Genomic DNA, 11,245 nt, shown 5'->3' on the forward strand with positions numbered 1-11,245 from the left:
GTGGCTGGAGGACTCCGTACATCGCGTTTGTGTCTCTGTGATCCGTTCCCCGTTCCCGGCGTGGGGAACGGCCCTCCCATCCCTGCCGTGTTCGGTGTTCCCGGGATCGGGAAGAGCCACCCTGGTCCTGTTGTTCCCAATTCTCAGGGTCAGGAACAGCCCCCTGGCCCTGCAGAGCCTTTTGTGGTGCGTGTGCCCTCCCCCCGACCCTTTTCCCGACCCTGCAGAGGCTATTGCAGAGTTAATATATGGCCCCCTCTACCCTCGGTGTCGGACACCATTAAAGTGTTGATTTGATATTTAATATTTTAATTATTAATCGCGCGGGCTCCGCCCCCTCTACCTCGCCGGGCCACAGGGCGGCGCTCCGCCCTTGACGACTCTATGGTTTGGGGGCGGGGCTTAAGCGCTACCGGAAGCGGACCGGAAGTGAATGGGGCGCATCCGGTTTGGCGGCGCGGCCGGAGCCGCGGTTCCTGGGCGGGCCGTCGGTGCTGGGTGAGGAGTCCCTCAGCGGGCCGGGGTCCCGGCGGTGCCCGAGTCAGGAGTTCTGGAGCGGGCCGGGGATCCCTGAGCAGGCCGGGCTTCCCGGCGGTGCCACGATGTCGATGTCGCACTTGTACGGCACGGACGGAGACGATGGCGTCGAGATGGAGAGTTTCGAGGTGTCGGACTGGGACCTGCAGAACGAATTCAACCCGCATCGGCAGCGGCACCGCCAAACCAAGGAGGAGGCCACCTACGGCGTGTGGGCCGAGCGCGACTCGGACGAGGAGCGGCCCAGCTTCGGCGGGAAGCGGTACGGCCGGTCCCGCTCAGGGACCCCAGGAGCTCCCCCGTTCCCTGCAGCTTCCCCCCGTTCCCTGCAGCTTCCACTCGTTCCCTGCAGTTTCCCCCCGTTCCCTGGGCCTTTCCCAGCTGTGGACACCCACCCGAGCAGCTCATCCCGGGCCAAGGCTGCCCTCGGGGTCTCTCAGTTGTAGAGATTTTCCCTGTGCTCGCAGCGTGGGTGGGAGGAGGATGGGGATTGCCTGACAAAAGCAGGGTTAAACAGCTCGACAGCCTTTGATATCCCATTTTGGGGGGTTGTAAAGCGCAGCAGCACGCAGGCTCCTGCAGGAATGTTCTCTGGAGCAGAATTCCCTCTTGTTTTGCAGCTCTAGGGATTACTCGGCCCCCGTGAACTTTGTCAGTGCTGGGCTGAGGAAGGCGGCAGCCGAGGAGCTCTCTGATGAGGACTCAGATGACGATGAGAAGCCTGTGAAGCAGGAGGAGATTCCCAAGGAGTTTGTGCCCAAGAAGTTAAAAACAGTGAGTTCTCCAGGAAATTTACTGTTTTCTGTTTTATATTTGTGAAATTCAGGCTGTGGTGGAGGGCAGTGAAACCGTAATAGAGCACTAGAAAAGGGAGAAATAATTAAACCAGGGGCCCAAATGTGTCATTAAGGGAAGTGTTTGCTCTGGATTTTGAACCATTGATGCAAATACATTGATAAAACAAAAATCAAAATAATAAATCATTGGTACAACTGTATGTTGATAAAACGGTTGTGTATCCTTTAACAGGGTGGAAATTTCAAGCCCAGCCAGAAAGGCTTCGTAGGGGGCTCCAAGTCCTTTGTGGATTTTGGCAGCTGGGAGAGACACACGAAAGGAATTGGGCAGAAGCTTCTCCAGAAAATGGGATATGTCCCTGGAAGAGGTCTGGGAAAAAATGCTCAAGGTACTGTCAGTGTGTTTGGTGGTTTATTATTAACTGGCGATTTGGAAGAGAGATTGGATTCCTTAAAGAGTTGCCAGGTGGCTTAAACTTCCTTCTGTGCTTTGGGAGTAGGGCTGTGCTTTGGCAGTTTGGTGTGTGCTGGGATGGAGTGATTTTATAGGGAATTGGTGATGTTGGAAATACCATGGTGCTGGAGGCAGCGCCAGGGAGGGTATTGGTGCTGATCTGGTAACTTGTAGGGAAAGCCTGGCTGTTCTGCTCTCTCCCAGCACACAAACCGCTCCTCCTGACCCCATTCCCATCCTGCCAGGAATCATCAATCCCATCGAGGCCAAGCAGAGGAAAGGCAAAGGTGCTGTGGGCGCTTACGGCTCCGAGAGGACCACGCAGTCCTTGCAGGACTTCCCTGTGGTGGACTCAGAAGAAGAAACTGAGGAGGTATTTCTGGGGTTCTTGCTGTTTGCCTGCTGTGTTGTATGTACAGAATTCAGTTTGTTTAATTTCTGTGTCAGAGAAAACATTTTAGGCTCATTTTATATAACATGCAAAACAAAGAGCACTTTGATTTCCTTTAGGGAGATCTTCCTTATCACTGTAATGTTTTTTGTTGTTCCTGGCTCACTCTACTTCAGTACCTTTACTAGAATCCCTCCTTTGAAGAGCCCCCCAGACAAATAGTTTTTGTCTTTTGTTTAAATAAAAAAAGACCAGGAACATCCTGGTAATTTAATCCATAGGGTGGGTGACTGGCCCACAGCATTTGAGCTGGTTTGGCATGAGCTTTTCCACTTCCCAGTTCTTTCCTGTACAAATTCCTCGGTGATCTGACGGCTATTTCCCTGTAAAAAGAGGCAGATTTGGGGTGTGACAAAGAGCAGCCACCACAACTCTGCTGTTTTTGTCCAGGAATTTCAGAAGGAGCTCAGCCAGTGGCGGAAGGACCCGAACGGAGGCAAGAAAAAGCCCAAGTACAGCTACAAGACAGTGGAAGAGCTGAAAGCCAAGGGCAGGATCAGCAAGCAGCTTGCAGCCCCTCAGAAGGAGCTCTCCCAGGTCAAGGTGAGGTAGATAAGCCAAGAGGGGACCCCTGAGGAACAGTTTGGGCTCTTTGGTGTCTGTCACCAGCACATTTTAGCCAGCAGTAACCTCAGTAAAGCCAGTCCTAGGAACTGCTTATGCAGCCTCATGGAACTCACCCATGTAATAGCTCTGTGTCACCTGGATGTGGTGACAGATTAAATGTGAGTGTGTGTAGGGGGTTAATTGCAATTTAAGTTTAATTGTTTCACTTTTGTCATAATGAACACTCACCCACTTATGAAAGCACAGTTGTCCTTTCTGGGATTGTTTGAACCGTCTTCTACTTCAAAGGGACCGTAAGGGATTTGTTTGGTGTGCACTCAATAAAATGATGAATCTGAAATTGAAGTCTCATTATAAAATTAAAAAAGTTCTAAGTGCAATAACTAATAGTGTAACTAATGGCAAGATTGTAGAATCATTCAGTGAAACTGGAATGAGATGAGGAGATTCTTCTGGCTCTGATTCCAGATTGTCTCTTATTTGTTCTAATTCCTTGTGTCTGGAGAAGGCCATTGTGGAGGCAGTCCCCTCGTTCAAACACAGTGTACATTAGCAGCCTCCTTGAGTAATTAAACTCCTTGGAAGTATCCAGATTTCAGTTTGGAGTCAGGAATTTTCTCCTTTTTTGAAGATGAGAGAGTTTTTTGTGAGAGAATTCCTTGTTGTGTGCTGGCAGGTGATTGACATGACAGGCCGGGAGCAGAAGGTTTATTACAGCTACAGCCAGATCAGCCACAAGCACAACATCCCAGATGACAGCCCCCAGCAGCCCCTGGGCAAGGACTCCAAGCCCCAGGGCTTTGCTCTGCCCGAGCTGGAGCACAACCTGCAGCTGCTCATCGACATCACGGAGCAGGAGATCATCCAGAGCGACCGGCAGCTGCAGTACGAGAGGGACATGGTGGTCAACCTGAGCCACGAGATCCAGAAGATGGCTGAGGTGCTGTCCCACGAGGAGAAGGCCATCAGCAACCTCAGCAAGGTGCTGGACATGGTGGAGGAGTGTGAGAGGCGGATGCAGCCAGGCTGTGAGAATCCTCTGACCCTGGATGAGTGTGCAAAGATCTTTGAGACCCTGCAGGACAAGTACTATGAGGAGTACAGGATGTCAGACAGGGTGGACCTGGCAGTGGCCATAGTTTATCCTCTGATGAAGGAATACTTCAAGAACTGGGATCCTCTCAAGGTGTGTGTTGGTTTGAGTTATCTGCAGTTCGCACTTGATGGCTCCAGTAATCTTTGTTACCTTGTCCAAAGTGGTCTAGTAGGAGGTGTCCCTGGCCATGGTGAGCTTTAAGATGAGCTTTAAGGTCCCTTCAAATCCAAACCAGTCTGGGATTCTGAGATTTTAAATTCCTGATCAGTCTGGAGAAAAAGAAAAGAGACAAAATGAAACCCTGTACTATCTCCACCCTCAGACATTTGCTGGGTAAAAATTTAGGAGTTTGTAAGGTTAAAACCAATCCCTTTTATGAATGTTGGTATGAAAAATTTGGTGAAAAACAGATCTCTAGCTCTTGTTTTGTAGCAAAAGCAGGAGAGGTTTGTCTGTCAGGTATCAGAGAGGCACAGTCTGTTCTCAGTGCTGTTTAAGCTGGGATAGAGTCTGGATATCTCTGTACACCTGGAAAAGTTCAGACTGTCCTTTTCTCTCCTTGGAGGTGTATTAATACCATAAGGTGGGTTTTTTCTCTGGCAGGACTTAACTGAAAGTCACTTAAGAAATGATGGACATTGGACTCAGTGCTCTGGGCTGGTGACAAGGTGGGGAGAGGTCACAGGTTGGGCTCAATGGTCTGAGAGTTCTTTTCCAACTTCAGTGATTGTGGGATTTTGGAATTAAGACTGCAAGCTCCTGGCTTGCCCTGAGAGGAGGTGAGAAGGCTGCTGTGCTCAGCACACCATCAGCCTGCTCTGTGCAGATCCCTGCTGGAATTAATGGAAAAGGATAAGGAGCATTTGTGCCCTGTCATTCCCAGGACTGTACCTATGGCACGGAGATCATAGCCAAGTGGAAGAGCCTTCTGGAAAATGATCAGCTGTTATCCCACAGTGGACAGGACCTGTCAACAGATGCTTTTCACAGGTAAAGAACTAATTGTTTGTACTTTGTGCAGCATCTTCCTGTGCTGCTTCCTCGAGGATGGAAAAGAGCAGACACGAGGGAGCTTTTCCCAAGGATTCCCTTGCTGGGCCTGTTAAAATTCAGTTTGCAGCTACAGAAAAGAAGCAGCTTTAACTAACAGCTCCCATTTGGTTTGTTTATGCCCAGGCTGTAGCTTTGAGCTTCATTTAGATTTATTTGGGGTTCCTTTCCAGACTGATGTGGGAGATCTGGATGCCATACGTCAGAAACATCGTGGCGCGGTGGCAGCCGAGGAACTGTGGATCCATGGTGGATTTCTTGGATAGCTGGGTGAACGTTGTTCCTGTGTGGATTCTGGATAACATTCTGGATCAGCTCATCTTCCCCAAGCTGCAGAAGGAGGTGAGGGGAGAGGGCTGGGGAGAGCAAAGCCACGCTCTGAACCCCTGTTTGAATTCCAGCTGTAATTCAAACCAGTGTGCGGCCTCTGCTGATGGATTGAGGAGTCAGGGATTGCATCACAGCTCTCTGTGCTTCAAATAAACTTGCTGCTGATGGCTGGGCTCAGTTAATCTTTCCTGTTGTGCCCCAAGGTGGAGAGCTGGAATCCTCTGACGGACACGGTGCCCATCCACTCGTGGATCCACCCCTGGCTGCCGCTGATGCAGGCGCGGCTGGAGCCGCTGTACTCGCCCATCCGCAACAAGCTGGCCAACGCCCTGCAGAAATGGCACCCCAGCGACTCCTCTGCCAAGCTCATCCTCCAGCCCTGGAAGGATGTGTTCACTCCTGGCTCCTGGGAGGCTTTCATGGTCAAGAACATCGTGCCTAAACTCGGTGAGACGATAGGCAGTGCTGGGTTTTGGGAATCTGCTGGTGGCACCTTCCCCCTGACACCAAGGAAAGATCCTTGGGTGCCAGTGTTATATCAGAGATTGTTGTTAGTGGTATTAGGCCAAGCTTGCCTCTGGTTTTCTGCTACCTGTCCTGTGCAGAGGAAGAAAGATTAGAGAAATATGAGGAGTTACTGGTTATTCTAGTTTGCTTTTCTGTCTTATTTTTTATAAATCATCCATCTCCAGCTGGCAGGAATATCTGAGAGCTGTCAGGTAGGACCAGGCTGTAAGATGTCTCTCTGTTACTCCTGAATTCCTTGGTCTGTTCTAAGGTTTTACCATGGATTTTTTAATGCAGAGTGGCTCAAAGGTTAAAAAATAGTCAAGTGTTTTTAGTTTCTCAGTTCTGGCAGCAAACTGTAATCACTGGAAATGGAAATGCAGTGATTACAATTTTGTGGCAGGATCAGCCAGAGATCCCCACTGTCCCTTAGGATAACAAAAAGGTGCTGCTCAAGTTCTGTGTATTGGTAGTGAAAGAGGTCAGGGCACTGATAAAACTGAGTGAGGCTCTTTTCTAACTGTCCTCTCCTTTCCCAGGGATGTGTTTGAATGAGCTGATCATCAACCCACACCAGCAGCACATGGATGCCTTTTACTGGGTGATCGACTGGGAGGGGATGATTTCTGTCTCCAGCCTTGTTGGGCTCCTGGAGAAACACTTCTTCCCAAAGTGGCTGCAGGTGAGACACTGAGGGCTGAGAAAAGAGGTTTGATTAACTGGGGAGTGTTTTAGTGATTGCTGTCCAGGAATTGCTGCCCTGGTGCTGAACTGGCCTGGTTCCCACTCACAGCTCAGTAGTCATTGGAACAGTTCCTCCTTTTACTGACACTCAGTAATAAACCAAGTGGTAAATTATGCCAAGAGAGATTCAGGTTGGACATCAGGAGGAATTTCCTCATGGAAAGGGTGGCCAGGCACTGGAAGGGGCTGCCCAGGGAGGTGATGGAGTGCCCATCCCTGGAGATGTCCAAAGTATGCCTGGATGTGTCACTCAGTGCTCTGGGCTGGTTGATAAGGGGGTGATTGGTCACATATTGGACTTGATACTCCTGGAATCTTTTCCATGTTAAATGACTCTGGGATTCTGTGGCAGAGAGGCCTCTCCTGCACAAACATCCCTGTGCTGCCTTTGACCTGTCCCTTGTTCTGCAGGTGCTCTGCTCTTGGCTCAGTAACAGCCCCAACTACGAAGAGATCACCAAGTGGTACCTGGGCTGGAAGTCCATGTTCTCAGACCAGGTGCTGGCACATCCCTCCATCAAAGACAAGTTCAATGAAGCCCTTGACATCATGAACCGGGCCGTGTCCTCCAGTGTGGGTAGGTGGCTTGTGGGAGTGGCTCTGCTACTCTGGGCTGGCAGCACAGTCATGTGTGGCTCCTGGGAGGCTGACTGGGGCACAGCCCTGCTGGCAGCACAGCAGCCATGAGCAGTGAAATTCAGTGGGCTGTGCCTTGCTCTCTCCTTAAAGAACACTTCTGAGGTGCTGCTCAATAGTTCTGGACTGCACAGAAGCAGGAACAGATTTTTGGTGGCTTCCTGGGCTGTTGAACAACTGATCCTCTTCCAGCCTTGCCCTGTCAGTCAGACATCATCCTTTAGGGCTCGACTTCTAAAGCTGCCATTATTGGGTATTTTTTTTCTTTATGGCAAGATACCAGTTCTTTTCCTTATCTTTACAGCAGTTCCCTTCCCTTCCCTTCCACATGACTCTCCCTTAGACCTAAAAGTGACTGTTGGGAATTCACTGGACGTTACATTGTATAAAAGAGAAAGATATAAAAGAGAGGGAGCAGCGCCTGAAATTTGCCCTCTTTCCATAACTGAGAGCTCCCTTTCTTAGCCCAAATTTAAACACCACACTCCAAAAGCCTTGCGTGACTCGATGTCCTGGATAGAGCTGCTTCCCTCTGAGGAACAGCTCAGCACCCAGTGTTCTCCCTGGTTTTTTTCCCCCAGGTGGGTACATGCAGCCGGGCGCCCGGGAGAACATCGCCTACCTGACGCACACGGAGCGGCGCAAGGACTTCCAGTACGAGGCCATGCAGGAGCGGCGCGAGGCCGAGAACATGGCGCAGCGCGGCATCGGCGCCGCCGCCGGCTCCGTGCCCATGAACTTCAAGGACCTCATCCAGACCAAGGCCGAGGAGCACAACATCGTCTTCATGCCCGTCATCGGGAAGAGGCACGAGGGCAAGCAGCTCTACACCTTCGGCAGGATCGTCATCTACATCGACAGGGGCGTGGTGTTTGTGCAAGGGGAGAAGACCTGGGTGCCCACCTCGCTGCAGAGCCTCATTGACATGGCCAAGTGAGGCCTCTGTGCAAGGAGAAACCACCCTGGGTGCCCGCTTTGCTCATTGACATGGCCAAGTGAGGCCTCTGTGCAAGGAGGAACCACCCTAGGTGCCCACCTTGCTCACTGACATGGCCAAGTGAGGCCTCTGTGCAAAGAGGGATCACCCTGAGTGCCCACCTCGCTCATAGACATGGCCAAGTGAGGCCTCTGTGCAAGGAGAGACCACCCTAGGTGCCCACCTCGCTCATAGACATGGCCAAGTGAGGCCTCTGTGCAAGGAGGAACCACCCTGAGTGCCCACCTCACTCACTGACATGGCCAACTGAGGCCCTGCTGGGGACAGAGTCACCACCCAGGAACAGCCTCTGGGTAACAGAATAAACAAGTTCCAGGTTTGTAAAATAGTGACACTGGAGCTGGATGCCGGGATGGTTTTATTGGAGAAGCTGTTCAGGCAGTGGTAAGAGGATGGAGGGCCAGACTTCCTGACCTGGGAAGCCAGGCTAAGGGAGAACAAGCAGTGGTGACACTTGTAACTGCCACCTAGGACAGAGGTTTACCAGCAGGTTAGGAGGGATCACATTCTCTGCTCCAACAGCTGAGTGAGGGCTGGCCTAGCTGAGTCCCCTGAGTCTCTAATGACAGATGTCACAGCTTGTGCTGCCTGTGTGCTGTGCTGGCAGTGAGTTACTGTACCCACAACATCCCTGACACAGTGGGTTCCTCTGTCCAGGACCTGTCCTAGCTCTCTGCTGTGGGACTGCAGTGGTTAAGAGCACAGAGGTGAGGGAAGGAACTCAAGACTTTTTTTTTTCCCCTGGAGGGAGACATGGTTATTCTCAGGACTGTTTAAGAGCTGATCTCAGCAGAAATGAGATCTGGGAGCTTTTCCCAAGTGTGCACTGAGGACCAGATCCCAACAACTCCCACTACAACCCCCTCAGATAATTTCCCCTTCCTGATGCTTTGGAACGTGTGTAGGACATGCAAAGCCTTGAATTGTTATGGAAGGGGAGGGAATCAGAGAGCAGTCACTGCAGTGTGGATGGTCCTCTAGGCAGGTTTTGGTAGAATTAGTTTTCCTGTAGTTCAGCAAGTGTAAGTCAAAGCTCAGCTTTACTTTTTTATTAAATAAGATACAAAAATGTCCCATCACCTCAGCATTCAGGTGCTGCCACTTTTGACACAGCCTGATGCCACTTGTTGCTACTTGAGCTCCATCTCAGCTGCACAGAAGCTTCCATGGGAAGAGATGTGGATCCCAGCCCTCCCACCACAGGGAGGGTCAGGACTTGGCAGTGGCTCCCTCTCCCTTCCTGATGATCTCCAGGTCCTCACAGTCTTGGTACATCGGCTCCTCCACGAAGTCCCAGACCTCAGGGGAGAGCTCCTGCAGCTTATCCAAGGGAAACCAGTGCACAGAGGTGTCATTGAAGGTGTCCAGGTAGCGGGGGTGACTGGGGAGTGCCACTTCCTCCACTCCTTTCAAGACCTAAAGATCGTTTTGGGGGAAAAGTTATAGACAATGCAGAAACCCTTTCCTGCAAAGCTGAGCCAGTGAGGATGAGAATGGTGTTACATTACCCTCAGCCCCTGTGTGCAGGATGTTCTGCAGATGTTCAACAATCCTGAAGTGATTAGTTTTTATATTATATTGTCTAGGAAAAAGGTTTCCAAAATACCCCCCCTCCTCTTCTTTCCAGTGGCAATTTCATTTCCTTTCTTATTAAAAGGTGTGTTGTTAACATGGAACGATGTTGAAACTGTTGCCTCATACCTTTGCTATGTAAGAATAATCTCTCTCCAAGATTCTGGACAGCAGTCTGCAATAACAGAAGATGTCCGTGTTAGACATGATGTTCCTGTGGATTTAGACAGGTTTTCTGCAGAGAGTGGGACAGGAGAGAGGGCTCACGACTGAAAACTTCATGGCAACAAAAATGCGCAAAACTGAGAAATTGCTGCTGGAAGCAATAAAAATAAAGTAGTGGGACAGAAAAGAGAAAAGCAGCGTGGGAGGCACTGAGCCTGCCCGGGATGTGTCCATACCTCTCCTCGATTCCTCGGAAGCTGTTCCCGATGATGACCATCTTGGAGAGCGCCACTGGGCTCCAGTTGCTCCACAGCAGGTTGTTGTACAGGGCCTTCCCGCAGTGCACCATGTAGAACACCGTGGCCTCGCCCTCCACGCCGTGTTTCCCCTCCTGCCCGGGAACCGCCGAGCCCGTCACGGCCGAGGCCTGTCCGCGGGCCCCCGCGGATCCCGGACAGTCTGTCCCGGCCGTGTGCTCACCTCATTCTCCGGGAGCAGGCACAGCCCCAGCGCTCGCAGCACCGCCGCCTCCCGCGCCGAGAAAGCCGGGTCGAACAGGGCGCAGCGAGCGGGCGGCACCTACGGGGCCAGCGCGGCGTGAGCGGGGACCGGCCCGGCGCTGCCCCCGCCGCTCCCCCCGGGCCCGGGGCTCACCCGCAGCTCGTCCAGCAGCAGCAGCAGGAAGGCGAGCTGGTACCGCGCGGCGGGGCAGCGCCCGAAGCGGCCCAGCCCGTAGCACACGCAGCGGGCCGGCGGCTCCCCGGGGCCGCTCAGCGGGCTCCGCACGGCTCCTGCGGGCGGCGGGGTCAGCGCGGCGGTGCCGGGGCTCGCTGTCCCCGCTGTCCCCGCTGTGCCCGCACCCCCCGCTCCCCGCACTCACCCGCGCTCGCCGCCCAGAAGCCGGAGCTCAGCAGATCGTCCCTGCGGGGAGAGCGCGGCGTTAGCGGGGCCCGGCAGCGCCCGGCGGGGAGCGCACACACGGACCGGGCACTCACCGCGCCTCTCGCAGCCGCCGCAGCACCGCTTCGGTTCCGGGGCCGCCTTCCCCTTCCTCCTCATCATCATCCTCCTCCTTCTCCTCGCCCCGGCCCCGCCGCCGCCGCCGCGCGCGCCCCGCTCGCCACCCGCCCGCCGCCGCCATGCGCGCGGTCACGTGCGCGGTCACGGGACCGGGGGCGCGCCCGGAACCGGCGGCGGGAGTGAGCGAGGGGATCCCGGAGCATCCCGGAACCGCCCGGAGCATCCCCGACTCTCCCGGAGCCTCCCGCAGCCATGGCCCGCCCCCGCCGCGCCCGGCCCCGCGCCATGGTGAGCCCCTTCCCCGGCCCGAGCCCCGCTCGCC

General features: G+C 53.2%; 2 protein-coding genes across 2 annotated transcripts; one reads left to right on the forward strand and one right to left on the reverse strand.

Annotated features, from left to right (window-relative positions):
• The first annotated feature begins 426 nt into the window (after window positions 1-426).
• TFIP11 (tuftelin interacting protein 11) lies at window positions 427-9,842 on the forward strand. Its single transcript, XM_066331517.1, has 12 exons — window positions 427-799; window positions 1,158-1,311; window positions 1,567-1,723; window positions 2,034-2,161; window positions 2,630-2,782; window positions 3,483-3,992; window positions 4,786-4,892; window positions 5,126-5,294; window positions 5,486-5,729; window positions 6,329-6,471; window positions 6,945-7,110; window positions 7,751-9,842. The coding sequence occupies exons 1-12, from the start codon at window positions 603-605 to the stop codon at window positions 8,104-8,106; spliced, it is 2,484 nt and encodes an 827-aa protein (XP_066187614.1). The 5' UTR covers window positions 427-602; the 3' UTR covers window positions 8,107-9,842.
• On the reverse strand, window positions 9,188-11,059 carry SRRD (SRR1 domain containing). Its single transcript, XM_066331518.1, has 7 exons — window positions 10,899-11,059; window positions 10,784-10,824; window positions 10,558-10,694; window positions 10,384-10,482; window positions 10,140-10,294; window positions 9,868-9,913; window positions 9,188-9,582 (listed from the first exon to the last, which is right to left on the reverse strand). Exons 1-7 carry the CDS (start codon window positions 11,042-11,044, stop codon window positions 9,376-9,378), a joined length of 831 nt encoding a protein of 276 aa, XP_066187615.1. The 5' UTR covers window positions 11,045-11,059; the 3' UTR covers window positions 9,188-9,375.
• Window positions 11,060-11,245: the final 186 nt, after the last annotated feature.

The sequence above is a fragment of the Sylvia atricapilla genome, chromosome 17 (genome assembly GCF_009819655.1).
Source record: "Sylvia atricapilla isolate bSylAtr1 chromosome 17, bSylAtr1.pri, whole genome shotgun sequence".
Taxonomy (NCBI): Eukaryota; Metazoa; Chordata; class Aves; order Passeriformes; family Sylviidae; genus Sylvia; species Sylvia atricapilla.

Excerpts from the sequence above, each read along its gene's own strand:
- SRRD (XM_066331518.1), bottom strand. The coding sequence starts at position 11,044 with ATGGCGGCGGCGGGCGGGTGGCGAGCGGGGCGCGCGCGGCGGCGGCGG. Across the intron at positions 10,825-10,898 it reads CGGCGGCTGCGAGAGGCGCG|GGACGATCTGCTGAGCTCCG; the intron begins GTGAGTGCCCGG and ends CTCTCCCCGCAG. Across the intron at positions 10,295-10,383 it reads GCCTGCTCCCGGAGAATGAG|GAGGGGAAACACGGCGTGGA; the intron begins GTGAGCACACGG and ends GTTCCCGGGCAG.
- TFIP11 (XM_066331517.1), top strand. The coding sequence starts at position 603 with ATGTCGATGTCGCACTTGTACGGCACGGACGGAGACGATGGCGTCGAG. Across the intron at positions 5,295-5,485 it reads TCCCCAAGCTGCAGAAGGAG|GTGGAGAGCTGGAATCCTCT; the intron begins GTGAGGGGAGAG and ends TTGTGCCCCAAG. Across the intron at positions 7,111-7,750 it reads GGCCGTGTCCTCCAGTGTGG|GTGGGTACATGCAGCCGGGC; the intron begins GTAGGTGGCTTG and ends TTTTTCCCCCAG.